General features: G+C 47.3%; 1 protein-coding gene across 1 annotated transcript in view; it reads left to right on the top strand.

Annotated features, from left to right (window-relative positions):
* Positions 1-26106, top strand: part of FAM131C (family with sequence similarity 131, member C) — a 99605-nt gene that overhangs the window by 49391 nt on the left and 24108 nt on the right. Inside the window, exon 4 of the mRNA XM_006866414.1 lies at positions 24451-24508. Within this exon, the coding sequence (XP_006866476.1) occupies positions 24451-24508 (58 nt within the window). The remainder of the gene's footprint in view (positions 1-24450; positions 24509-26106) is intronic.

The raw sequence follows: 26106 nt of genomic DNA on the forward strand, positions 1-26106 counted from the left end.
CTCAGAAAAGTTTTTTTGGATATGCATCTTGGTCATTTGTGCCTTTCTCTCTTGTTTGTTTGTGTGAGCTAAAATTTTCTGTTATATCTGGAACATTAGAGTGTATTTGTTGTTGTTGTTGTTGTTAAGTGCCATCGAGTCAGAGTGTATTTGTACTTGTCCTTAATTGATGATTGTATGTTAATGCATTCCGAGGCTCTCACCTACTGTCTTCTGTGGTTAGACCACAGGGAAACTGGGGGCAGTGTGATAGGTTAAATGCTGGTCTGGTGGCATTGTAGGTTCTGTAAGTCCTAAGCCAAGAACACCTGAATCCAGGTACCAAATGGTGCACCAAAATGGCAAAACTGGTCCCCACCTCACTCTGGCCTGACTCCCAACCACATGCCTTGGAACTCCTGGAGAGCAGGGTCTGTGCTGAGGGTAGATGTGGGTGGGAGCTGGCCACATATCTGGTCACCAGGAAAGCATGGAGTGGAAGAAGGAATCACACCTTTCCCGTTGTCTGTATGACTGCTCTGCCAGGCCAAAGCTGCTCACAAAAATTCAAGATGGTCGCAATTCGTCTGACCTACCATTCCCCAGTCTCTCTCTCTGGCTGTCTCTACTGAGCTTCTCCTCACAGCAAGCACTCCATCTACTTCTCTAGCCTTTCCTCTGAAGTTGAGGGTTCCAGGATTCTCATCTGTGCCTATTTTGTTTGGTCTTTTGTGTCTTTGTTATAAAGGGTCTGTGTAGAGCATCTGCCTAGTCTGCCGTCTTACCAGAAGCTTCCTTAGAGAGAATTCATAGAAGAGCCCAATGCTCAGGACAGTTTTCCTAGTTACATTAAACAATTGTTTGATTTTAAGAAGACTCCCGGGCTTAAGATTTAAATGTCATCTCAAGACAATAGTTTCAAGGGTTCAACCAAACTTCATGACTCCAGAAAGTCTGGAGTCCATGAGAATATGAAATTGTGTCCTGAATTTTGCTCCCTTTTGATCTTGTATGGATGACTCTTGTATGGAATCTTTGATCAAAATATTTACTAATAGTAGCTAGGTATCATTCTGGTCTCATGGCAAAGAAGGCAGTTATTCATGGAGACTGCCACCCATTCTACATCCTCCTCCTAGTCTTGATTCTCCTTGCTCTGCTGTTCCTGGCAAATAGACCAATTGTGTCTTCGTTCCACAGGGCTTTCAATGGCTGAATTTTCAGAAGTTCTGCCAGGCCTTTCTGCCAAGGTGCCTCTGACGAACTCAGACCTCAAAACTTTTCAGTTAGTAACTGAGCACTTTAACACCCAAGGACTCTAAGGGAGTGTTAGAAGGGTCTTCTAGAATCTGAGCCTGCATTAGATGTCTTAGGGAGAGTTCAAGTAAGCGGCACTTTGCTCAGGATTGGGTGCTATCAGGAAGTGAGGGTACTTCTGTGACTGGGGATCTGAATAATTTGGATCTAGAAGAGGGAGGAATGACTGGAAGTTAAAGTTCTGATTGATAAAGAAGCAGGTATCACTCTTGTAGCAAGGACACAGAGACATTTGGGCCTTTCTATGGTCTGGACCATGTTAATTTTCTGCCTGTGTTCAGACATAATTACAGAATGATCTTATTTTTCTCCTGACCCATCACAGTTGTAGAATGGCCTTGTGTGATTCGGGTGGTCTGTGAAATTGCTTCTATTCAACAACAGCACACCATGGTTTTTCAGTGAGGGCCATGCCAGTTCTTGGCTGTTAGGAGCTGTTTCTCTTTCTCTCAGTTTGAAAGGAAACAGCTTGGATGCTGGAAACCTGACCACATCCCACATGGTATTCATAACGGGAAAATGCCAGCCCATCCCGTGTGTTGGCCCCAACCCTCAGGAAGAATCTCAGCCTAGATAGGGAAGCAAAGAGGCTTTGGAATCAGACCTGGTTCAAATCCCCACTTCTGCTCTTGGGCAAGTAATTTTCTCTGTTACAACTTCATCTACTCAACAAATACTTTGTGAGCACCTACTAAATACCAGGAAGCAAGGACTTTGGTCAAGCGCCTTAACTCTCTGGCCTTAGCTTACCCCTTCTGGTGGTGGTGGTGGTTGTGTGCCGTGGAGTCAGTTCCAACTCATTGTGACCCCGTATAGGGTTTCCAAGGCTGTAAATCTTTACAGGAGTAGAAAGCCTCATCTTTCTCCCGTGTAACAGCTGGTAGTTTTGAACTGCTTTCTAGGGAATAAGGTCACTAAATGCCTATATCCCAGGGTTGCTGTGAGGTTAAATGAAAAAAAAATATATATATAGGTAGATCACTTTAAAATGTTGAAAAGAAAAGATGTTTCTTCGAAGGCTAAGATGCACCTGACTCAAGTCATGGTCTTTCCAATCACCTCATATGCATGTGACAACTGGATAATGAATAAGGAAAATCGAAGAATTGATACCTTTGAAGTACGGTGTTAGCAAAGAATATTAACTATACCATGCACATGGGCTGCCAAAAGAAAAACGAGTCTGTTTTGTAAGAAGTACAACAAGAATGCTCCTTACAAGGAGGATGATGAGATTCAATGACACAGTGACTGTAACAATGGGCTCCAATACAGCAACAATTGTGCCGGCAGGCAGTGTTTCCTTCTGTAGCAAGTATGGTCTCTAGGAGAGGGAACTGTTTTAACAACACCTAACAATAATGGAGTCCTGGTGTGGCACTGTGGGCTAATGCATCGGATTGCAAAGTTGTTTGAACTGTAAGGTCAGTGGTTCAAGCTCACAAGCTGCTCCTTGGAAGCCCTATATAGGGTCGCTATGGGTCAGAATCGACTTGACGGCACTTAACAACAACAACAAACAATAACAATTCCAAACCCTGAGTTTGTCACATGGCATCCATAGTGTCCAGGGGTCCCTGCCCCTCGACCACTCCTGTTTGTTGGCCCTTTATCAATGGGGTAGCAGGAGAGACCCAGTCCAGGGTCAGCTTGCTCCAGAGAGCCAGTCTCTTGTCCCTTCTTTGTCCAGGGACCTGAGCTGGTCCCCAAGCAGGGTGGGGGCTACATGAAGCATAGGGAGGGCCTGGGGTTCTGGCCCCTTAGACCTGCACTTCCAGCCACTCCCTGAAGTTAGATCATGTGGCACAGCCTTGAATCCTGTAGGAGCCACTGAATCTTGGAATTGGCCTGTAGCCCACCAAACCCCCAACAATGCCCAGACACCAGCTTCATCACTTTTGGGCCATGCCACCTTGAGCAAGATGCTACCTTTCCTTGGGCATGAGTCTGACAGGGGGATGGGGAGTTCTGTAGGCGTCTCCAGAACAACCCTGGTACCAATGGAGCTCCTGGGGCTGGGGAGGCAGGGAGGGCGCCAGGACTGTGGGGGTGGAAGAGGCATGTGTCATCCTGCCTTCCACGGGTGTGGAGGAGGGGGTGGTGACAGAGGAGGGTGTGAGACCAGCACAGAAAGGTGTTTGTGTACCTATGGAGGTGGGGTGGGGTGGGGGTAGGGTCCATTATATGGGCTTGAGTGGCAAGGCAGGTGGGGGCTCTCAGCTGAAGTGTGTGTGTGTGAGTGTGTGCAGAACTTGGAGAGGGGATGGACGAACATTTACATGTGCATGTGTTTTGTCCCCACCTCAGTGGGGTGGCACATAGAAACAGTCAGGATTCAGACTATCCTGGGTGGATTCCCACTTGAACTACTTCCTGGCTGTGTGACCTTGATAATTCACTTCCTCTCTCTGAGCCTCACTTATCCATTGTGCATGTGCATCGTGAGACCTTGCTGGTGCCAGGTATTGGGGATACAGGGGCAAACAAGGCAGAGAAGGCCCAAGACCTCACCCAGCCAATGGTCTAGCCTCAGTTTCCTCATCCTTGAAGTGGGGTGGCAACTCCCATCTCCTAGATGATGGTGGCAAAGTGCAAGGCAATGGGTCTAAGTTCTTGGAGGAGATGCAGCTTCCAGATGGCCTTGTGCTTCTCTGCTGCTGGGGCCCTGTGAGTCGAGTGACAAAGACGGGTAGGTGGAGTGGTTGGACTGGGAGTTTGGCATGCCAGAATCCTGGCACCTTCCCAGCACCAGTGCGGGGAGAAGGTGAGGGGATGCTACTGAGGGCCGGAGGCCAGCTCCTGGGATCCTATCAGTCACCCTCACGCACCCTCCCAGTGTGGGCACAGGTGTGGGCTGGAAACTCCTCCAACAAGTTGGGACACCCTCTTTCCCCAGGGCGGGGCTCAAGGGGAGGGGGCTGGGGAAAAGGGCAGAGGAGCCAGCTGCCAGCTTCCCACTGAGCTGCTGTTTACACCCCAGGGATGAGTTGGCTCTTGGCTCCACAGTCAGCTCACCTGGCCAGGTGCACCAGGATAGCTGGCTGAGTGCTGCCCGGCTTCTGGGGGCAATCAAGGCTCCAGCCCTGCTGGATTTGGGCACCATAGAGGGAGGATTCTGTTTTCCTTCTTAGAACTTGGAAAAAAACAACACAATTTGCCATCTAATGTGTGGCAGAGTAGAACTGAGCTCCACAGGGTTTTCTGGACTGTAATCTTAATGGAGAAAGGAGCTCTGGTAGCGTAGTGGTTACGAACCGGGCTGCGAACCTGAAAGTCAGCGGTTCGAAACTACCAGCTGCTCTGTGGGAGAAAGACGAGGATTTCTACTCCCGTAAAGATTTACACACTAGGAAACCCTGTACAGGGGACCTATGGGTCGGAACCAACTTGAAGGCACTTAACAACAACAACAATCTTAATGGAAGCAGATTGCCAGGCACTTCTTCCATGCCACCGCTGGGTGTATTTGAACCACCAACCTTTAACTTAGTAGTTGAGGGCAAACTGTACCACACAGGGACCTCTCTCACATCTCTGAGTGGGAATCAACTCCATGGCTGCAGGGTAGGCTAGCAGGGTTCTTAGGGTACTCCTGGTCCAGAAAAGATGATGCCCTGGAGAAGGGGTGACTGGCTTCTCTTTTCTGTCAGTTTCAGCTCAGAAGGAGGTGGGGAGAAAACAGTCAGTAACTAAAGCAGGAAGGATTCAAGTTAGACCCAAGAGACTCATTGCAGCCCCAGGAAGCTGCTGAGCTCAGAAGAAGTTGCTCACAGGGGCTGCTGACTTTCAGAGGAGACAGGCCAGGAGAGATGGGAAGAGGGGCTGGGGCTGGGTTCCCCTCTCTCAGGCCAAGCAAAGGCCATATGGCTTAGGCAACCCTCATGATCTAACTTGCTTACTCAATATTTTTCACTCTGCCAGAGGAGAGAACCCAGGCTTGGGATTTGGACAGTTAGGGTTACAGGGCAATCATAGGAAGTCCCTTTGAGCTCTCTGAGCCTCAATATTGCTCTTCTGCAGAATGGGTAAAGTGTATTTGCTTCTCAGAGCCTAGGTGAGAACTAACGAGACAGCCTGCAGCCAAAATGTACAGGGCAATGATGGTATATGTTGTGCTGCCCTGCACGTGGTCTCCTGTAGTCCTCCCGTAAGTCATCTGGGGCAGGCTCTATGATAGACCCATTTTACAGATGAGGAAACTGGTGCACAGAGAGAGGGAGAACTGGGAAAGCCAAGAGAGATCCTATCCGTGGAGATCCCTGTCTTCCTTTCTCAGGAGCAGACAAGTGAGACACATGCATAGACAGAGGCCTGGGTGTGTGGTAGCAGGAAGAAGAAGAAGAGACCAAGGGCTAAGCTTAGCGTTGCAGCTTCCCCGGCATTCTGGAAATCCTGGCAGGGTATTTTCTTCCTTTACCTTTCAGAGTTTTATTTCCTTAAGCAGTGGGCACAGCACAGAGCCAGCCTCCCTTGATGAGGTTTGTGACACTAATGCTGTCATGGAGTGCTCATGGTTATTGACCATCAGAACTACCCTAAGGGCCATCTGCATCTTCACCGGTCCCTCCAATGTCCAGGGGCTGCTTATCCCAGGGACTTCCTGCCAAACTCAGGGCACCCTCTACCCTGGGTATTAGGGCATGGGTGTCCAGAGAGATAGGCAAGAAGATTCTTTCTATTCGGACCCAGTTCTAAGCTTATTTTTGTTTGGTTATGTTCAAAGAACAGCCAGTACTAAAAACAGTTGTACAGTATGTACAGTAGAACTCTCTCCATAGGGTTTTCTTGGTCTTTATGGAAGCAGATCTCCAGATCTTTCTTCCATGCCACCGCTGGGTGGATTCAAACCACTAACCTTTCGGTTAGTAGTTGAGCTCTTAGCCACTTGAGTCACCTATGGGGCATTTTAAGAGTCCTGGTGTGGTACTGTGGGCTGATGCTCTGGACCACAAGGTCGGTTTGAACTGCAAGTTCAAATTCACCAGCTACTCCTTGGAAACCCTATAGAGGGTCACTATGACTCAGTGGCGCTTAATAACAACAACAAGGAGCCACTTCAAAGAACAAGATGAGGGTGCTGATAATTAAGGATCCACAGCTTTTCCAAAACAGAGAGATTTTGCAGAGGGACGAGGAGGCAGCCATTCTGGTGCTCGTACTTCCTGTCCGTTTCCTTTCACCTCTGTCCACTTCCACTACACATCTGTCAGTCTGTCCTACTGTAGTTACTGTGATTCTAGAAACTATGTCACCAGCACCTTACATACCAGGAGGGTCACCCAGGTGGACAGGTTTCAGATGTGCTTCCAGATGAAGCCAGACAAGGAAGAAGGAGAGATGGATTACTTCTGAATATGTAGTCCCTGAAAACCTTATGAATAGCAGTGAAGCACTGTCAGATAGCACCAGAATATTGAATATCGAAACATGGTGAAGAACACTAGAATATTGTCAGATACAGTGCCAGAAGATGAGCCCCTTAGGTTGGAAGATGCTCAAAATATGACTGGGAAGAGTTGTCTCCTCAAAGTAGAGTTGACCATGATGACACAAATGATGTAAAGTTTTCATTTGCTGATGGGGCCCAACTCAAAATGAAGGGAAACAGCTGAAAACAACCATTCATAATCAGAACATAGAATTTATGAAATATAAATCTAAGAAAATTGGAAGTTGTCAAAATGAAATGAAATGCATAAACATCAATATCCTAGGCATTAGTGAGCTGGAATGGACTGGTTTTGGTTATTTTGAATCAGACAACCTGGTTTACTATGCCTGGAATGACAGATTGAAGAGGAATGGTGTCACATTTATCATCATCAAAAAATTTCAAGCTATATCTTGAAATACATCACTGTCTGCGATAGGACAATATCCATATACCTCCAAGAAAGACCAGTTAATGCAACTATTATTCAAATTTACACACCAATCACTGAAGCCAGTGATGATGAAATTGAAGAATTCTACCAACTTCTTCAGTCTGAAATTGATCAAACATGCAATCATGATGTATCAATAATTACTTGCAATTGGAATACAAAGGTTGGAAACAAAGAGGAAGAATCAGTTGTTGAAAAACATGGCCTTGGTGATAGAAGCAATGCTGGAGATCGCATGGTAGAATTTTGCAGACCAATGACTTCTTCATTGCAAATACCTTTTTAAACATATAAAAGACAACCATACACATATACACATGGACCTCAGCAAATAGAATACACAGGAATCAAATTGACTCTATCTGAGGAAAGAGACAGTGGGAAACCTCCATATCATCAAATCAAAACAAGGCCAGGAGCAGACTGTGGAACAGACCACCAATCGTTGATATGCAAGTTCAGACTGAAGCTGAAGAAAATGAAAACAAGTCCACCAGAGCCAAAATAAGACCTTGAACATATTTCACCTGAATTTAGAGATCATCTGAAGAACAGATTTGATACATTAGATGCTAAAAGATCGAAGACCAGAGAGTTGTGGGATGACATCAAGGATATCACACAGGAAGAAAGCAAGAGGTCTTTAAGAAAGAATAAAAAGACCAAAATGGATGCCAGAAATCTGTTTTCCAGCATAGAGATGCTAAAGCAAATAAAAGAAATGAGGACAGAAAAGAGCTGAATAGAAATATCAAAAGGCAGCTCAAGAAGACAAAGTCAAGTATTATAATAATATGGGCAAAGATCTAGAGATAGAAAACCAAAAGGGAAGAACACACTCAGCATTCTTCAAGCTGAGGGAACTGAAGAAAAAATTCAATCCTCGACTTGCAATATTGAAGGATTCCATGGGAGAATTATTGAATGATGCAGAAAGCATCAAAAGAAGATGGAATGAATGAATGCACAGAATCAAGGTACCAAAAAATGGATGTTACATTTCAAGAGATAGTATATGATCAAGAGCCAATGATACTGAAGGAAGCAATCCGAGATGCACTAAAGGCATTGGCAAAAAACAAGGGTCTAGGAATTGGTGGAATTCAAATTCAAATCTTTCAACAACTAATGTGGCACTAGAGACACTCACTCATCTCTGCCAAGAAATTTGGAAAACAACTACCTGATCAACTGATTGGAAGAGACCATATTTGTGCCCATTCCAAAGAGAGGTGACCCAATGGAATGTGGAAATCATCAGACAATATTATTAATATCACATGAAAGTACAATTGTGCTAAAGATCATTCAAAAATCGTTGCAACAGTATATAGTCAGGACACTGCCAGATGTTCAAGCTGGATTCAGATGAGGACAAGAAATGAGGACTCTCTTTGCTGATTTCAGATGGATCTTGGCTGAAAGCAGAGAATACCAGAAATATGTTTGTTTACTTGTGTTTTATTGACTATGTAAAGGCTTTTGATTGTGTGCATCATGACAAGTTATGGACAATATTGGCAAGTATCAATATTCCAGGACACTTAATTGTGCTCATGAGGAGCCTGTACATAGACCAAGAGGCAGTTATTCAAACAGGACAAGGGAACACTGAATAGTTTAAAATTACGAAAGGTGTGCAGCAAGGTTGTATTCTTTCACCAGATGTATTCAATCTGTATGCTGAGCAAATAATCTAAGAAGCTGAATTACATGACGGAGAACATGACATCAGGATTGGAGAAAGATTCATTAATAACCTGTGATATGCAGATGATACAACTTTGCTTGCTGAAAGCCAAGATAACTTTAAATGTTTACTGCTGGAGATCAAAGACCACAGCCTTTGGTATGGGTTGCACCTCAATGTAATGAAAACAAAAATCCTCACAACCTGACCAAGAAATAACATCAAACTAGATGGAGAAAAGATCGAAGTTGTCAAAGACTTCATTTTACTTAGATCAACCGTCAACACTCATGAAAACAGCAGTCAAGAAATCAAATGACGTATTGCATTAGGCAAATCTGCTGCACAAGACCTTTTTAAAGTGTTGAACAGCAAAAATATCAGTTTGAGGACTAAGGTACGCCTGACCCAAGCCATGGTATTTTCAATAACCTCATATGCATGTGAAAGTTAGACAATAAATACAGAAGACTGTAGAAGAATTCATGCATTTGTATTATGGTGTTAGAGGAGAATATTAAAGGTACCATGGACCACCAAAAAAATGAACAAATCTATGTTGGGAGAAGTACAGCCAGAATCCTCCTTAGAAGTCAGGATGGTGAACCTTCATCTTTTATACCTTGTACATATTATCAAGAGGACCAGCCCCTGGTCCTTTAACATGCTTATTAAAGTGGAAGACCATCAAAAAAGAAGAAGATCTCCAACAAGATGGATTGGCACAGTGGCAGCAGCAATGGGCTCAAGCGTGGCAACGATTGTGAGGTTGGTGCAGGATAGGGCAGTGTTTTGTTCTATTGTGCAAGTTGGTCACTATGAGTCGGTACCAACTCTACTGAACCTAATAACAACCACGCTGTCCACTTGGCCTCCTTTAGAAACTACTCCCTCTCCCCTCCTCCTCCAGACCTGGGCTGCTACCCAGGCTCAGCCTTTTGTCTCCCCTGAAGAGACTGCCTGCTGCCCCTCTGACCTTCCAGCTCCAGGTTAATGCCTCTTGCATCCTCATCTGACTACCTCCCACCTCTGAGGTGACTTACAATGGCTCCCCTTTGCCTCCAGATAAAGTCCTTGCTCCTGGATCTGGCATTCAGTGTCTCCCTGTGGTGGCTGGCCATGCTGGGCTGCATGAACCACCAGGCCTCTGGGTACTGCCTCCTCCAGCTGGCTCTGGCCCTGAGTCAGCCTCTGTACTGAGCAGAAAGGGGCAGTGGTTTTACAAGGCCCAGAGGGGAACTAGGCCTCAGAGAGATTCAGCCTTACTCCAGGCCTTGGACTGAGGAAGCAGACTTACCCACAGGCCTCCAGGAGCCAAGCTGTCTGTGGGCAGGGTTGATCCCTCCTCCCCGCCTGGTTTCCTGCCCAAATCCCCATAAACTAAGCGGAGAAGCAGGTGGGTGTCCTGTGCAGATCACCCCCAGGTGTTTGTGCGCCCATTGGCCCAGCAGCCGCCCACATGCATGCTCACCTAGAGCTATGCATGATGGGGGAGCAGTTAGCCCAACTGCCACCCCCTCACAGGTTTGGGTGCAGGGTCTCCTTTCAACCCCGTTCCAGAGAAGGCTGCAGCTCAGCCCACTTCTCCCTCCCCAGTCTGAGAGGTCCCCACCCTGGTGCCCACTCGGCTCGCCCTGCCCAGTCAGCCCCCGGCAGGTTGTTTTCCGGGTGCTGGGCCTGGCTCAGCCTTCAGGGCCTGTCGGTCACGTAGCCAAACTTGTTCCTCTTCTCTCCGCTGCCTGGGCTGCTGAGCACAGCGGTTTCCTGCTGGGGAGAGCACAATGGAACCCGACCCAAGGGACCCACCCTGGGGAGGCGCCGGCCCAGCTGTCTTTGAGAGCTGTGTGACCCAGGACAGGGTCCACGCCTTCTCTGAGCCTTGGCTTCCCTGGTGAGAAGTGAAGGAGTGAGACAAGGTCATTTGAGGCAACTCTCCAATAATGACAATAGCAAACTGTCTTTGAGCGCTAAGTACACACTAGGCCCAGCATCCCCAAGATCTCAAAGCCGTCCCGTGAGGTCAGGACCCAGCTAGTTAACTCACTTGGCCATAGTTGATTCTTCTTTCCAGTCTGAGGTCTCAGAGTTTTTTCTCTTCTCCTGCTCTGGCTCTGCTCTTCCCATCCCCACCTCTAACCTGCATCTTCCCCCTTCTCCTACCAGGAGGAACCCAGCCTGGACTGGGGTGGAGAAATGAGAAGAAATGTTGTTGTTGTTGTTGTTAAGTGCTGTCGAGTTGGTTTCAACTCATAGTGACCCTATACAGGGTTGAACCGCTGACCTTGCGATTCAAACCTGCCTGGTAGTCAAGTGCATTAACCCACAGCGCCATAGAGCAGAAGGTTCCTGGGGGAGGCTGGCCAGGCCTGCTCACCCAGCTGGCAGTTGGGAAGAAGGCTGTGGAAGTATGGGGAGAGAGATTGAGTATGGGGGAAAGGAGACAGGCAAGAGAGATTAAGAACTGAAGATGACCTTCAGGTCTGCTCTTGAGGGTCCAGCTAGTTGGGTCAAGAGTCACTTGACAACTTGCGACACCCAGACGCCAGGAAGTTCCCCAGGCTGGGAGCCCATGACCCTGAAGTTCTGCTCTGGCTCCCTGCCTGTGCCTTCTCCCTGATGCTGCAATATTATATCTAGTCTTCTTCAAATCTAGAACATGCTCTCCAACCACAAGCCCCGGTTCCAGGGCCTGACTATGGATCAGATCCTCTCAATAGTGGGGGGAAGGAGAAGTAGCCACACTCTGTCCCCTCTGCCACCTCTCTCCTCTCCTCCAGTTTAATGTGCAAGGTCTGCAAGCTTGCCTCAGTTTCTTCACCTGCACAATGGGCTTCAAATCAACCCCTATTTCCTAAGATGTGAAGGATTCAAAGGTGAGGTACATGAGGCACCTCACCCAGTGTCGAGCCTGGTATGGAATCATGAGAATTTTTATTGTAAATTTCATTTTCTTGCTATCCCTCAACATGCCCTACATCCACCCTTTTCTCCTGCATTTCTGACTTCCTTTTGTTCCATTGTTACCACCTCCTTGACTTCTGAGCCTGCTGGAAGATCCCCCCTCCCCATCCTCAGACATCTGCCCCCCCCACCCTACCCCCCACCCCCAGCTGTCTAACAATAGCTCTCTTCCCCAATTGGCTTCTGCCCTTCCCAGTCAATCTCAAAGTGTCTGGACTTTATGTACCAGATCCTGGGGTGGGGACTGGTTCCCTCCCCAGACTTAGGGGATCAGTACCTGGGGGCGGTGGGAAGGGGCTGGACTCTGAGATGTGCATGTTTAACCAGTTTCCAATGGACTCAAACGGGAACATCTTGGGTGAGTTTTGGGGATCCCTCTGTCAGTACTACCCTGACCTGGTTCTTGCTGTTCCCCACCCCTCTAGCACTGCTGGGAACACCACTTTCCCAGAGACTTGGTTTCTCCCTCTTACCCCACCCCCACCCCCCCACTCCTCCCCACCTCACCCTGCTTCTCATGGTTGGAAAGCAGGGCAGGGCTGGGCAAGGCTAGGCAGGGAGACCAGATGGGTTGTGTTTGGTTTTGGGGTTTTCCTCTTGGGCTGGTTTTCTAAACAAAAGGCTTAGGTGTTGTAGGGACAGAGCTAGGGAACCCAGCCCCTCTTAGAGCTAGAAGGATTATAAGGATGTTGTTGTTGTTGTTGTTGTTAGGCGCCATTGAGTTGGTTCCAACAGAGCAAAACAGTACCCCGTCCTGTACCATCCTCCCAATTGTTGTTACATTTGAGTCCATTGCTGCTAACACTGTGCCAATCCATCTCATTAAGGGTCTTCCTTTTTGTCGCCGCTCCTCAGCTTTACCAAGCATAATGTCTTTTTTCCAGGGACTGATCTCTCCTGATAACATGAGAGATGAAATCTCACTATCCCACCTGTGAGGTGGGTATTTTACAGTATTATTAGCCCCATTTGACTGAGGCCCAGAGAGGTGAAATAAGGAACAGTCTGACTGTACTTCTTCCAAAATGGATTTGTTTGTTCTTCTGGCAGTCCATGGTACTTTCAATATTCTTCTCTAACACCATAACTCAAATGCATCAATTCTTCTATGATCTTCCCTATTCGTTGTCCAACTTTCCCGTGCGTATGAGGTCATTGAAAATACCATGGCTTGGGTTAGGCGCACTTTAGTCCTCAAACTGACATCTTGGCTCTTGAAACACGTTAAAGAGATCTTGTGCAGTACATTTGCCTCATGCAATACATTTTCAATTTTTTGACTACTGCTTCCATGAGTGTTGATAGTTGATCTGAGCAAATGAAATCTTTGATAACATCAATCTTTTTTCCATTTACTGAGATGTTATTTATTGGTTCAGTGGTGAGGATTTTTGTTTTCTTTACATTGAGGTCCCAACCCATACTAAAGATTGTGATCTTCATCAGTAAGTAGTTTAAGCCCTCTGCGCTTTCAGAAAGCAAGGCTATCTGCATATCACATGTTGTGGGGGGCATTTATTCTGACCCCAGAGTGATGCCATCGTAAGGAATCTTTGGAGCCAGTGAGGCAGGAACTATTTCTGCATTTTACAGAGGATAAAATGAGGCTCAGAGAGACCAATGACTTGTCCAAAGAGACCCAGCTGAAAGGGAGGCAGGAGGAGGTGACTCTGGGTGTGTAGAGGGGGACTGGGAGTGTGACTACTTCTCACCTCATGGTATCCACCTTCTGCTCCCTCTCCTTTTTCTTCTCCAGGGGGGCTCCATTCCCTGTCACTCGCCCCCTGGTGACTTCAGTGACCACACAGCTGCATCAACTTTAGGTTCATGATACCCACATAAGGAGCTGGCACGGATCAGGCCCTATTCTGAGAGAGTTTGCCCAAAGTGAGCTAATGTAATTCTTCCTGTGAGGTGGGTATTCTACAGTATTATTAGCCCCATTTGACTGAGGCCCAGAGAGGTGAAGTAACTTGCCAGTAAGTGGCAAAGCAGGGACTAGAACCCAGACAGGCTGACCCTGAAGCCCACACATTTTACGTCTCCAAGCAACCCTGATGGATCTCTGACCCAGACCCCCTGACCTGGGCTTCAGACCAAGCATCTCTCCCGTATTTCAGAGAGAGTCACCATCCGCACCAAAACCAGCTCAATTCCCCTCAATGCTGTCTGTGTAGAACTGCATTCACAGAGTTTTTGTTGGCTGGTTTTTCAGAAACCTATCTTCTGCAGTGTCTCTGGGTGAATTCAATACTTCAGCCTTTAATTAGTCGCTGAGAGCTAACTGTTTGCACCATCCCCGTCAAGCCCCCATTGTAGCTCCCATATTACTGTGCAGCAAAACCAGTCTGCTCACTATGCCCCTGACTCCCCCGCTAGACTTGGAGCATCTTGTGTTCCATTCATTCCCAGCCTGTTCCCAACACCCAGCCAGGCTACAACTCAGTAGGGTCTCAGAGGAGCAAAGCGGACTTCCCCACAGTGCCATCTGCTGGTCAAACCCAAGTACTGCACCCAGGCCTCCCAGCCATCACCCCATATGGAATCACCAGTACCATCACTCTAATAATCCCCTGGATTTATAGAGCTCCTTTCTTCCAAGGACCTCAAAGCACTTTCCCATCTGTGATCTCCCTGGCCTGGGACCAGCCGCAGGAGTGTGGGAGGGCCTGAAATTCTTCTCCCCATTTTACAGAGAGAAACCGAGGCCTGGAGAGAGACCGAAGCGAGCCCCAGCATGCGGCTGGCATACCCAGAAAAGAACTTACATATTCATTTATCCAATCCTCTCAGTCACAGATGAGCGAACTGAGGCCCAAGAGAGGAACAGACTTGCCCGAATGAATCCTGGAGCTAGAAACCCAGTGTCCTAAATCCCATCTGGGGCTTTCCCACGACATCAACATCTTCACTGCACCTCAGCAAAACCTTGGCCAAGTTGTTAAACATAAGGAGCTTCATTGTCCCACCTGTACAAGAAACGTTATTTCCCGCTCCTGCCTGCCTGCCTGCCTGCCTGCCAGGAGATGAGTTGAGGGTGGGTGAGGGAATGCTCATGAGTCTCTTTGAAGGCAGGTACAGGAATGAAGGCATTGACCCTTGGCTTCACCACCAACCCTGAAGACTGGTCCAAGAGGGGCCAGCACGTTGATGGCTGCCCTAGCTGACCTGTTGTTGTTATTAAGTGCCGTCGAGTTGATTCTGACTCATAGCGACCCTGAACAGGGTTTCTAAGGCTGTATATCTTTACGGGAGCAGAAAGCCTCATCTTTCTCCTGCGGAGTAGCTGGTAGTTTCAAACTGCTGACCTTGTGGTTCGCAGCCCGATTCGTAACCACTACGCTACCTGTTGTTGTTGTTGTTAAGTGCCTTCGAGTCGGTTCCCACCCATAGCGACCCTGTACAGGGTTTCCGAGGGTGTAAATCCTTACGGGAGTAGAAAGCCTCATCTTTCTCCCGCGGAGTAGCTGGTAGTTTCAAACTGCTGACCTTGTGGTTTGCGGCCCGATTCGTAACCACTACGCTACCTGTACAGAGTACCAAATGCCATCAAAGGCGGGAGGCAAGAAGACATGCCAACCCATCTAAGTCTTAGTTTATTGGCTTTTCTGGTACATCTCACAATTTGTTGATTTATTTCACTATAACACTGACGTATTATCTATCTCCCCTGCCAGGCACTCAAGCCAGGGCTTTGCAAATTTTTTCAGCCAAAGGCCAGATTGTAAATAATTTCAGTTTTGAGGGGCATACAATATCTGTGGCAACAACTCAACTCTGCCATTGTAATACAAAAGCAGCCATAGACATGTCACTGAATTGTACACATGAAAAATGTTGAACTGGCTAAACGCTGTGTTATCTGTATATGTGGCAACAACAGGAATCATATACATATTTTAAAGTAGCCATAGATAATAGATAAGCAATTGAGCATGGATATGTTTCAATAAAACTTTATTTATAAAAATAGATGGTGGGCTAGATATAACCCAAGGGCCATAGTTTACTAATTAATACATGCTCTAATCTCCAAGACGGCTGGGCCTCGTCTGCTCTCCCTTAGCTATGACCCCATTCTTTGGGCAGATAGCACAGAGTGGACACTGATTCAATCAATATTAGATGAATTAGGACATAAATGAGAACATGAAACAGGGAAGACACTTATGGGTGGAATTCAAGGACACATGATATAAGGAAATGCACACAGTCTGTGCAAACAGCAGGAATGGGGGTGGGGGGAAGAACACTGTACATTCATAGTTCCAGACTGGCAATCACCCCAGAGGTCAGGAGGTCAAGCTAGAGGGGCATGCTGGGAGTTCAGGCACTGGCCCACTGTAGCCAGGCTTAGCCCCATCTCTCAGTGTTTCTGGGAGGATTCAGTGGGATGGAACGGGTAAAGGTCTCAGCAAGGTGCCTGGGGCCCGGGAAGTTCTCATTTGCCATGAGTATTAGGGGCTGCTGCTAGTTATTAACTTGAACACCACACATTGTTCCTTAGCTGCCTACCAAGGGCCCACACTGGGTCAGCAGGGCTCTCTCTTACTGGGGATGGGCCTCTGATATCGATTAGAATGCCTGGCTGTTCTTGGAGCAGCTAGGAGATGTCTGTCCTAGGACTGGGAACATCTTAGCACCAGGCTGGAAGTTTCCCCAGGCCACAGCACATGCAGTACCTGGCACAGGGCACAGAACGGCTATGTCTCCTCAATCTGACTAGAGGCTCACTCATCCTTTGTCTCCCTGTTCCTAGTCCGCCTCATGTCTACAACTAGCAATCAATCCAACCTACTGCTACCCGGAGTCAATTCTGACTCACAGCATTCCTGCATAGGCTGTAAATCTTTACTATGGGAGCACAAAGCCTCATCCTTCTCCCTCAGAGCACCTGGTGAGTTTGAATTGCAGGCCTTGTGGTTAGCAGTCCAGTGTTTATTCTACAGTGCCACCAGGCTGCCTTTTCTTCCTCATGTCTACCCACTCACCCACTGCCATCAAGTCGCTTCCGACTCATAGTGACCCTATATAGGGTTTCCGAGACAGTAAATGTTTACAGAAGCAGTAACAGCTGACCTTGCAGTAGCCCAAAGTGTAACCAATTACGCCACCAGGGAAGGCTTCTCCTTATGCCTACAGGGGACTCCAATCTGACACTCCTCTCCAGCCACCCCAAATCTCTGAACTGGGAGTCTGTGGGCTTCTTTCTCAGGCTGAGAGAGGCCCCCAAGCCTGGCCCCTATGAGCCTCAATCAGGGCTGGGTCTCCCCAGGTAACACCTAGCACTGAAACCCTCTGGATTGAAGCAGGGATCCAGTTGGCTGGGGGATTCCAGACCCAACTCTAATCTAAGTAGTCATGTGGCCTTGATTTCTTTCCTGGGTCTCAGTCTCCACATCTGTACAATGGGAGCTGGGTGATGTCTGAGTTCAAGACTGTTGTTGGTCTATATGGAGACTTTAAGCAAACTACAAAAAGACCTCTGACCTGGATGGATGCTGTCTCAGAGTCACGGACTGGGGTTCAGACCTCTCCCCATCGCTCTGGTAAACCGTATGCACAACCTTGTTCTGAGTTGCCGGCATGGTATTTTCTGAGTCAACTGACCAAGAGAAAGGATCCCTGGTGTGGAAGGTGCTAAGTAAAGTACTTGACTGCTAACCTAAAGATCAGCAGTTAGAACCTACCAGCTGCCCTGCAGAAGCAAGACGTGGCAGTCTGCTTCCATAAAGATTTACTGCCAAAAACAAAACAAAAAACAGAGGGAATGGAAGCAAATACTGTTAAATGATGATGCACAAAGGAGATTGTAATCATTGCAATGAAACTATGAGTGTGAAACCGATGTCCTCCCATGTAAACTATCACTCAATTCACAATAAAAACTTAAAGAAAGAAAGAAAAAGACAGGAAAGAAAGAAAAGACAAAAATGAATGCCAATTGTTGCTGTTGTTAAGTGCCGTCAAGTCGATTCTGACCCATAGCGACCTGGTATAGAGTTTCCAAGGAGCAGCTGGTGATCTTGAACCACTGACCTTGCAGTTTAAACAACTTCGCTGGCTTACACCTTAGCCCACAGTGCCACACCATGAACTAATTCCAGATTGGATGCACTAAACAGACAACACTTTGGCCCAGACAACACTTCGGCCTATAAGAACTCCGTCTCAAGTGCCACTGTCTCATCCCTTGCTCATCTATCACGTGAGCTTAGCTGGCAGAAACCTCTGCGTCTGGCACCTACCTTATTTTTTCCTTTCCTTGTTTTTGTTGATTTATTCTTTCTTCTTGCTGTTTATCCTTTTCATCTCTACTTTCCCTTTTTCTTCTGTTACCCTTAGCCCTACCACATTTTCTTCTTTCTTTTTGCTCTTGATTTTTTCTTTAATACTCTCTAGTCTCTTTCTAGTTTATTAATCCCTCTCTCTAATTGTTTTTAGTGCTTTACCTTCTTCTAATTTTTCCTCTTATTTTTCTCTTCCATGGTTTATTTTTTATTTTCTTTCCCTTTTTGGTTATTGTTTTCTTTTTCTAGCTGTTGCATGCTTTTTTTCCTTCTAGAGCTCTGGTAGCGTAGTGGTTACGAATCGGGCTGTGAACCTAAAGGTCAGCGGTTCGAAACTACCAGCCGCTCCGCGGGAGAAAGATGAGGCTTTCTACTCCCGTAAGGATTTACACCCTCGGAAACCCTGTACAGGGTCGCTATGGGTCGGAACCGACTCGACGGCACTTAACATACATATACATACATTACTGTTTCCTTTTTATGTTTTTATTTGCCTGTTTGCTTTTTCAGATCACAATGCTATAAAATTAGAAATCAACAATAGGAACATCAAGAGAAAAATTCAAATGTATGTAAATTTAATAACACCCTGTTTAAAAGTTACTGGGAAATAAAAGAAATTTCTTTAAAAAAAAAAAAAAAGAATGCCAAAACAAAACAAAAAAGATTTACTGCCTTGGAAACCTTGCAGGTTCAATGTTACTCTGTCCTATAGGGCCACTTTTAGTTGGAATCCATTCAATTGTGGATTTGGTCAAGGAAGGAAGAAAAATGAAAGCAGGGAAGAATTGCTGTCGTGGGCTGCCCCCTGGTGGCCATCTGTGGCATGACACCCATGGCTCAGTAAAATCAGTCAGGTGAGTCCTAACCTGTGCTTTGGTTCTAGCAGGAGTCCTCCCCCGTGTCCTTGGAAACCTTGAGAAATAGAAGTCAAGATACCAGACCTCTCAACTTGGAGAAAGGGACCCTGTCATGAAGCAGCCACCATGGAATAAGTCTGGACCTGGCATTTAAAATTTCTTTTAACTTTTATTGTGAATGAGGTGAAAGTTTACAGAGCAGATTCATTCAGCATTTCATACACATCTTGTTCCATGTCTTTGATTAGAACCCCTGCACTGTAACATCACTCATCCCACTTCCTCCTTGTGTTTTTTTAATCTGTTACCAGGAATGCTAATGCACTGCCAGCCTTCAAGAGAGGGCTCTTGCCTTCTCCCAATTAAGAATAGTCTGGTGAGGCAGGGTCTCCATAAAAACAAAGGTTTAATATAAGCAAGAGATTTGCACACAGAGATGGGGGGGGGTGCTTAATGTAATGCTCCTCCCTCTGTCTTCTAGAACAAAGGCATTGCTGAGGTTTTTAAAAGTTTGGGGTAGGGAGAAGGTATCAGATTTAGTCATAGGAATGGATGGGGTATGTGTGCGTGGGGGGGGGGGGGGGGAGGGTCCAAGAAGGGTGGGCCTGACATTTTAGAGGCTAGAAGCTTCAGTAGGCAAGAGTCTGATCTCACGTAGCACAAGACACAGAACTGTCTCATCTCCTCCCTCGGTCTGAAGCTCCCTGAAGCCTGTCTCCCCTATCAGACTGGGGGTTTGCCCTGCTCTCCTTGGTTCACCTGGCCAGCTCCAAGTGAGCTGTTGTTAGGAGCCATCAAGTCGGTGACGACTCACAGCGACCTTATGCACTGCAGAACAACACACTGCCCAATCCTGGGCCAACCTCACTATTGTTGCCACGTTTGAGTCCATTAATGCTGCCACTTGGCCAATCCATCTCATTGGGGGTCTTCCTCTTTTTCTCTGATCCTCCACCTTACCAAACATGATATCCTTCTCCAGAGACTGGTCCCTTCTGACAATATAGTAGAAGTATGAGAGACTAAGTTTGGCCGTCTTGGCCTCCAAAGAACACTCTGGCTGCACTTCTTCCAACACATATCTGTTGGTTCTATGGGCAGCCCATGGCACTTTCAATATTCTCCTCCAACACCATAACTCAAATCAATTCTTCTATGGTCTTCCTTATTCATTGTCCAACTTTCACATGCATATGAGGTTATTGAAAATACCATGGCTTGGGTCAGGCGCACCTTAGTCTTCAACACTTTAAAAAAAAAAAAAGTTCTTGTGCAGCAGATTTGCCTAATGTAATACGTTGTTTGATTTCTTGACTGCTGCTTCCGTGAGTGTTGATAGTTGATACAAGAAGAATGAAATCCTTGACAACTTCAATCTCTTCTCCATTGATAAGAATGCTGTTTATTGGTCCAGTGGTGAGGATTTTTGTTTTCTTTACATTGAGATGGAATCCATACTGAAGGCTGTGCTCTTTGATCTTCATCATAAATATTTTAAGTCCTCTTCACTTTCAGCAAGCAAGGTTGTATCATCTGCATATCGCAGGTTGTTAATGAGTCTTCCTCCAATTCTGATGCCATGTTTTTCTTCATAGAACCCAGCTTCTCAGATTATTTGCTCAGCATACAGGTTGAATAAGTATGGTGAAAGAATACAACCCTGTCGTACACCTTACTTAATTTTAAACCATCCAGTGTTCCCATGTTCTGTTGGAACAACTGCCTCTTGGTCCAGGTACAGATTCCTCATGAGCAGAATTAAGTGTTCCAGAATACTCATACTTCGCAATGTTGTCCATAGCTTGTCATGATCCACACAATCAAAAGCCTTTGTGTAGTCAATAAAGCACAGGTAAACATCTTTCTGATATTCTCTGCTTTCAGCCAAGATCCATCGGACATCAGCAATGATATCCCTCATTCCACAGCCTCTTCTGAATCTGGCTTGAACCTCTGGAAGTTCTCTGTCAGTGTTTGCTTACAGCCATTTCTGTATTACCTTTATAAAACTTTAGTTACATGGGATATCAAAGAGATGGTCCGATGATTTCCACATTGCATTGGGTCACCTCTCCTTGGAATGGGCACAAATAAGGATCTCTTCCAATCAGTCGGCCAGGTAGTAGTAGGGAGATGCCAAATTAATACCCAGTTGCAGCTGGAAGCCAGTAGTCCTCAGCCAGGACCTGAGAGTAGGCACACTCCAAGGTTAGCCTGTGGACTTCCTTCTCAGGTTCCTCAGAGAAGTCCCCAAGTCTCTGTTTCAACTCTGTTTCAACTACACTGTTGGTGGTTTGAACCACCAATCTTGTGACTAGTTGTTGTTATGTTCCGTTGAGTTGGGTCCGACCCATAGCAACCCTGTATCGGGTTTCTGAGGAGCAGCTGGTGAGCTTGAACCGCCAACCTTGTAATTCAAATGGCTTTAGTCCAATGCTTATTCAACAGTGCCACACCAGGACTCCATTTACTTATCTTGTTGTTAAGTGCCATTGAGTTGGTTCTGACTAATAGTGACCCTGTTTCAGTTTTCCAAGGAGTGGCTGGTCAGCTTGAACCGCCAAACTTGCGGTTCAAACTGACCTTGCAGTCCAGCGCATAAACCCACAGTGCCTTCTATAATAGAAGTACAAGTGGGGGGCTTTAACAAATAGAAATCCACTTTCTCACAGTTTAGGAGACTAGATGTCTGAAATCAGAGGGCCAGCTCTAGGGAAGTCTCTGCCAATTCTGTTCAGTTTCTGTTCCAGAGTCTTTCTGAAGGAGTTGCCAACGCCATGCGGGTTGTAACAAAGGAAGAGCTTTATTGTGCTAGCACGTGGCTCAGTGGATTCTTATCCAGAGGCTGAGCCCCGTCTTCTCTGTGTGAGGATATTTTATAGGGAATAGGAGGTGCATACATGAGTTCATTTGGGATTGCTTAGCAGGGGCCAACAGCTTCACGGGGCTACCTGGGATTGGTTGGTTCAAACATATGGCGGGGAAGGATGTAAGAGCATACAAGACAGAAGTGGAAGCAGGTGAACATTAGCTCAGGGTTCTGTTCCCTCCCGGAGGTGGGTCAGGAACACGAGATTAGCCTGGGTGATCACATGAGGCTGAGGTGGTCTGTTGCTTATTTCCTGGAATGTGAACCTTGCTCCAGGAATGAGCTAGGAGCCTAGGGGATATGGGGGGTCAGCGCCTATTTCCGCAGGCCTGCCTGCCTCATAGTGATCTCCCTGTGGCATGTGTCTTCATTGGTGTGCCCTTCATTTGTGCACCCTTCTCTGTGCCTAAGGTACCCTGGTAGAGCCCTGGAGTAGTGCTGCAGGAAAAGCACTGGACTGACAAGATTGACAGTTCAAATCCCCCTGCCGCTCTCAGAAACTCTATATAGGGTAGCTATGAGTTGGAACTGACTCAATGGCACACAGTAACAATAGCAAAGGCACTCTAGTGGCACCGTGGTGATAAGCACTGGACTGCTAACCACAAAGTAGGCAGGTACCTCAAACCTACCTGCTCCTTTACAGAGAAAGATGAGGCTTTTTGCTCCCTGGAAGATTTATAGACTTGGAAACTCTCTAGGGTTGTTCTCAGTCACTCAATGACCACGAGTTGGGTTGGGTTGGGGCTTCTCTGTGCCTACACTGGTCCTTTTACATCTCACAGGTGATAGACTTGAGACATGCCCAACACTGATATGGTTTCATTGGCACAACAAAGAAAATCTTATTCCCAGATGCCCAGATAGGATTATAGCCACACATAGTTAGGATTCACAACACATTTGAGGGGGTTGGGGTGGGGTGTACACACAGTCCTATCCATAACAATGTCTAACCAGATTAAGTCCTTTTTTCTACACCCTCACAGCTCTCTCTAGCATTTCTCTGAGCTGTGGTTCTAAATTTATCGGGGTCATTATTTGATTAATGTCCAACTTTTCCACCAGAACCATGAACTCCAAGGGCAGGGACCTCATCGGTCTCCTTCATGCTGTAATCTCTGCACCAGGCAGGGTTTGGTGCGTAGTAGGTACTATTTTCTGGCTGAATGAAAATGTGAATCCGTCAGTCCTGACTGTGACCATGTTCTAGAAGTGTGACCTTGGACAAGCTTCATAGTCTTGTATTCACACAGCACATGTTTACTGAGCATCTGCTATATATTGCTCTATGCACAGGATTCAAGCACAGATCTGCCTGGCTTCAAATTCTGTTTTCTTTTGGCTTATCCAGCCTTGCTTTTCCTGAGAAAACAAACTCTGAGATGTTAGAGGCATATGGTTTGAAAGGGTACCCCCTGTCAAAATGCCACCCTCTCCTACTGGTCCCCCACACCACATCTATGCCAGTCTCCTGTGTCCCCAGGCCACCTTGCCTCCATATCTTTGAGCACAGACAGCCCTCTATCATCTCTGCCTGCCAACATCCCACTCAACCTTCAAAAGCTGGGTCCAGGGTCACTGTCACTTTGCAGCTACCCCAGGTCCTTGGCAGGAAGGAGTGTCCTCTCCAGCACTTGGCTGGCATGAGGATACAGCAGTGCCCACTCTGACCCTGAGTTATTTATGCACATGGCTCCCCCTTCCTGCCACCAGGACCTCCCAGGCAGGGACAGGGTCTGATTCATCACTGTAATGGCTCCTGTTGATTAATCTCGCTCCGTTCAAATCCTGCAGCATCTCCTCTCCACGCTCCAATGCCCAGTCCAGTGCCAGGCACTAAGAGCTGGTGATGTGCATGACTCGATAGCAACAAGCAGAACAGACCACTGGAATTGGGACTCTGCCTGGATCCCCAAAACATAGTGGGGAGGATGGGATTCAGATGCACAGAATTCTCTCTATCCTGGTCCCCTCACTCACTAGGTGTCTGCCATCTCCCCTCCCTATCAATGGGTGGGGTAAGGAAAGTTCTGGGGGTGGGCAGTGGATGGCCACAGGACAGATGGGCAGTGGGGCGAGCTGGGAAAGGACAGTCAGCCCTCAGGAAAGGACAAGCACACATCTTGGAGCTGTCTGGGAATCATTAGCTTCAGCAGAATTCCAAGGACTGGGAAGGTGAATGTGGGCGTGAAAGGGGGTGTCACCCGCCCCTGCATGACCTGGTCTCAAGATAGTGCCAGGGCTGGGCCAGCAAACAGGAAAACTGAGTTCTAGTCCTCACTCTACCATCGATTTGCTGTGTGACCTTGGGCAAGCCCCTGCCCCTCTCTGAGTCAATCTGTTCAATGAGGGGATTGAGTATGCAACTGGTCAGCATGAAAACCCAAGGCTGGGACAGGTAGAAACCCAACCCCACCTCGATTGTCTCTGAATTGGTGAGCTTGGAACCCTGAGGGTTTGGGGGGAGGCACTGCCCTGCTTCGCCCACCTGCTTCTGCCTTAGTCTGAAGGGGGCACATTGAGGGGTCCAGTCTTCTCCCCCGTGAATTGCTTGTCCTCTCTGCAGGGGTCTCCTTCCCTGCCCCTCTGTCCCCAGAATGGCCAGGCTGCCAGCTGGGAGCATCAGCAGCTGTGACCAAGCATCCTGCGTCATGGTGAGTCAGAGCCATCCCTCCAAGCCAGATCTAGTCACTCTATAGAAGCAGAGAAAGGACACCTCTGTCTCCCCAGCCCCCAGCCACACAGAATGGGACTTTTACACACAAGGGCAGACATACGCCCAGCACCATGCCAGGCACCAGAGACCCACGGTGAAGACTTACCTCTTCAGAGCTACCCTCCCCAGATCAGACTTGAGGAGGGTGCAGAGCTGATGGGGCAGGATGTGAGGGGTTCTGAGCACATGTGCCCGAGTACAGCATTGATTCAAAACTGGTACAGCTGTCTTCTTCTCACTGGCACATAGGTGTTGTTGTTAAGTGCTGTTGAGTCCATTCTGATTCATAGTGACCCCATATAGGGTTTCCAAGGAGCCGCTGATGAGCTTGAACCGCTGACCTTGTGGTTCAAGTCGACCTTGCAGTCCAGCACATTAACCCACAACGCCACACCAGCACTCCTGGCACATAGTAGGTACTTCATAAATGTCTGTTGAATGGAGGTTTGTCAGGCTTCCCCGAGATAATGTGATAAGGCATCATACCATAACTAGCCATAAATTGCTTCAGGAAGATGAAGCAATTTGCCCAAGGTCAAACAGCTTATGTGGGTTGAGACTGCATTCAGACCTAGGTCTGCTGACACCAGGGCTTGGGAGATAGGAAGAGGTCAGCACCCCCTCACCCCTCACCTCCTTACTCTGTTACCTAGGACATAAGCAATTTCACCAAGTCCAAGTCTACCCTTCTAGGGGCATCCAGCTCCACTGCATGCCCCATCCTACTCTTCCTTCAAAACCCTGCCAGGCATCCACGACTGCCTGGGTGAAGGGGACTGGTGAGCATGACTTCTTCACCCCCTGTAAATGGACACAGTGACACCTGTCCACCTGGTGCACAGGTAAGTATGAGGGTGGAGGAAGATGAAGATGTGAAGGCGAGTGCTTTGGACACAGACAAGTTTCTTGCATGAGAAGGTTTGCCAAGGACCCCAGGTCACCCTCCCCAGGAGCTGGTGTGTGAGAGCGCAGGAATGTCTGTGAATGTCAGTGTGTACCTATGTGAGTGTATCTAAATGGATGTGTTCATGTGTCTATGAGTGTGAGTGTGTGTGTGTGTGTGTGTACCTTGACGATGCGTGTGTTTGTGCTATTCAAGTTGACTCATGTTACTCCATTAGAGAGGGGGCCTGGGGTGACCTTACCCTGCCCTGGATGAGCTGGGAGGGGTCACTACTGCAGTCCACCTACAGTACCGCTTTAACCCTTGTCTGAAGTGCATTTGTGCACTATCCCCATCCTCTGTGCCCCCACCCTGGGCCAGTGTCCCTCACAGCTAAGAGATCTAAAGCAAAGCACTGGACTTAGGGGATCCACAGTTTCCTTCCTTGCAAAATGAAGGTGATTCAAGTACTGGTTTCTTGCTCAAAAGGATGCCTGATTGTTATTATTATTAAATTAATCTTGTTGGCTTTGGCCCCAAATGCCAGAAATCCTGTCCCCTTCTTCCCCCTTCTCCCCCGTTTTTCCCAGATGTAGCCCGGGAGCCTAAGAGCCAGAGGTTCCCCTCCCCCGGTCTCCGAAGCTGCAGCAACA

This window comes from Chrysochloris asiatica, unplaced genomic scaffold (genome assembly GCF_000296735.1).
Source record: "Chrysochloris asiatica unplaced genomic scaffold, ChrAsi1.0 scaffold00090, whole genome shotgun sequence".
NCBI lineage: Eukaryota > Metazoa > Chordata > Mammalia > Afrosoricida > Chrysochloridae > Chrysochloris > Chrysochloris asiatica.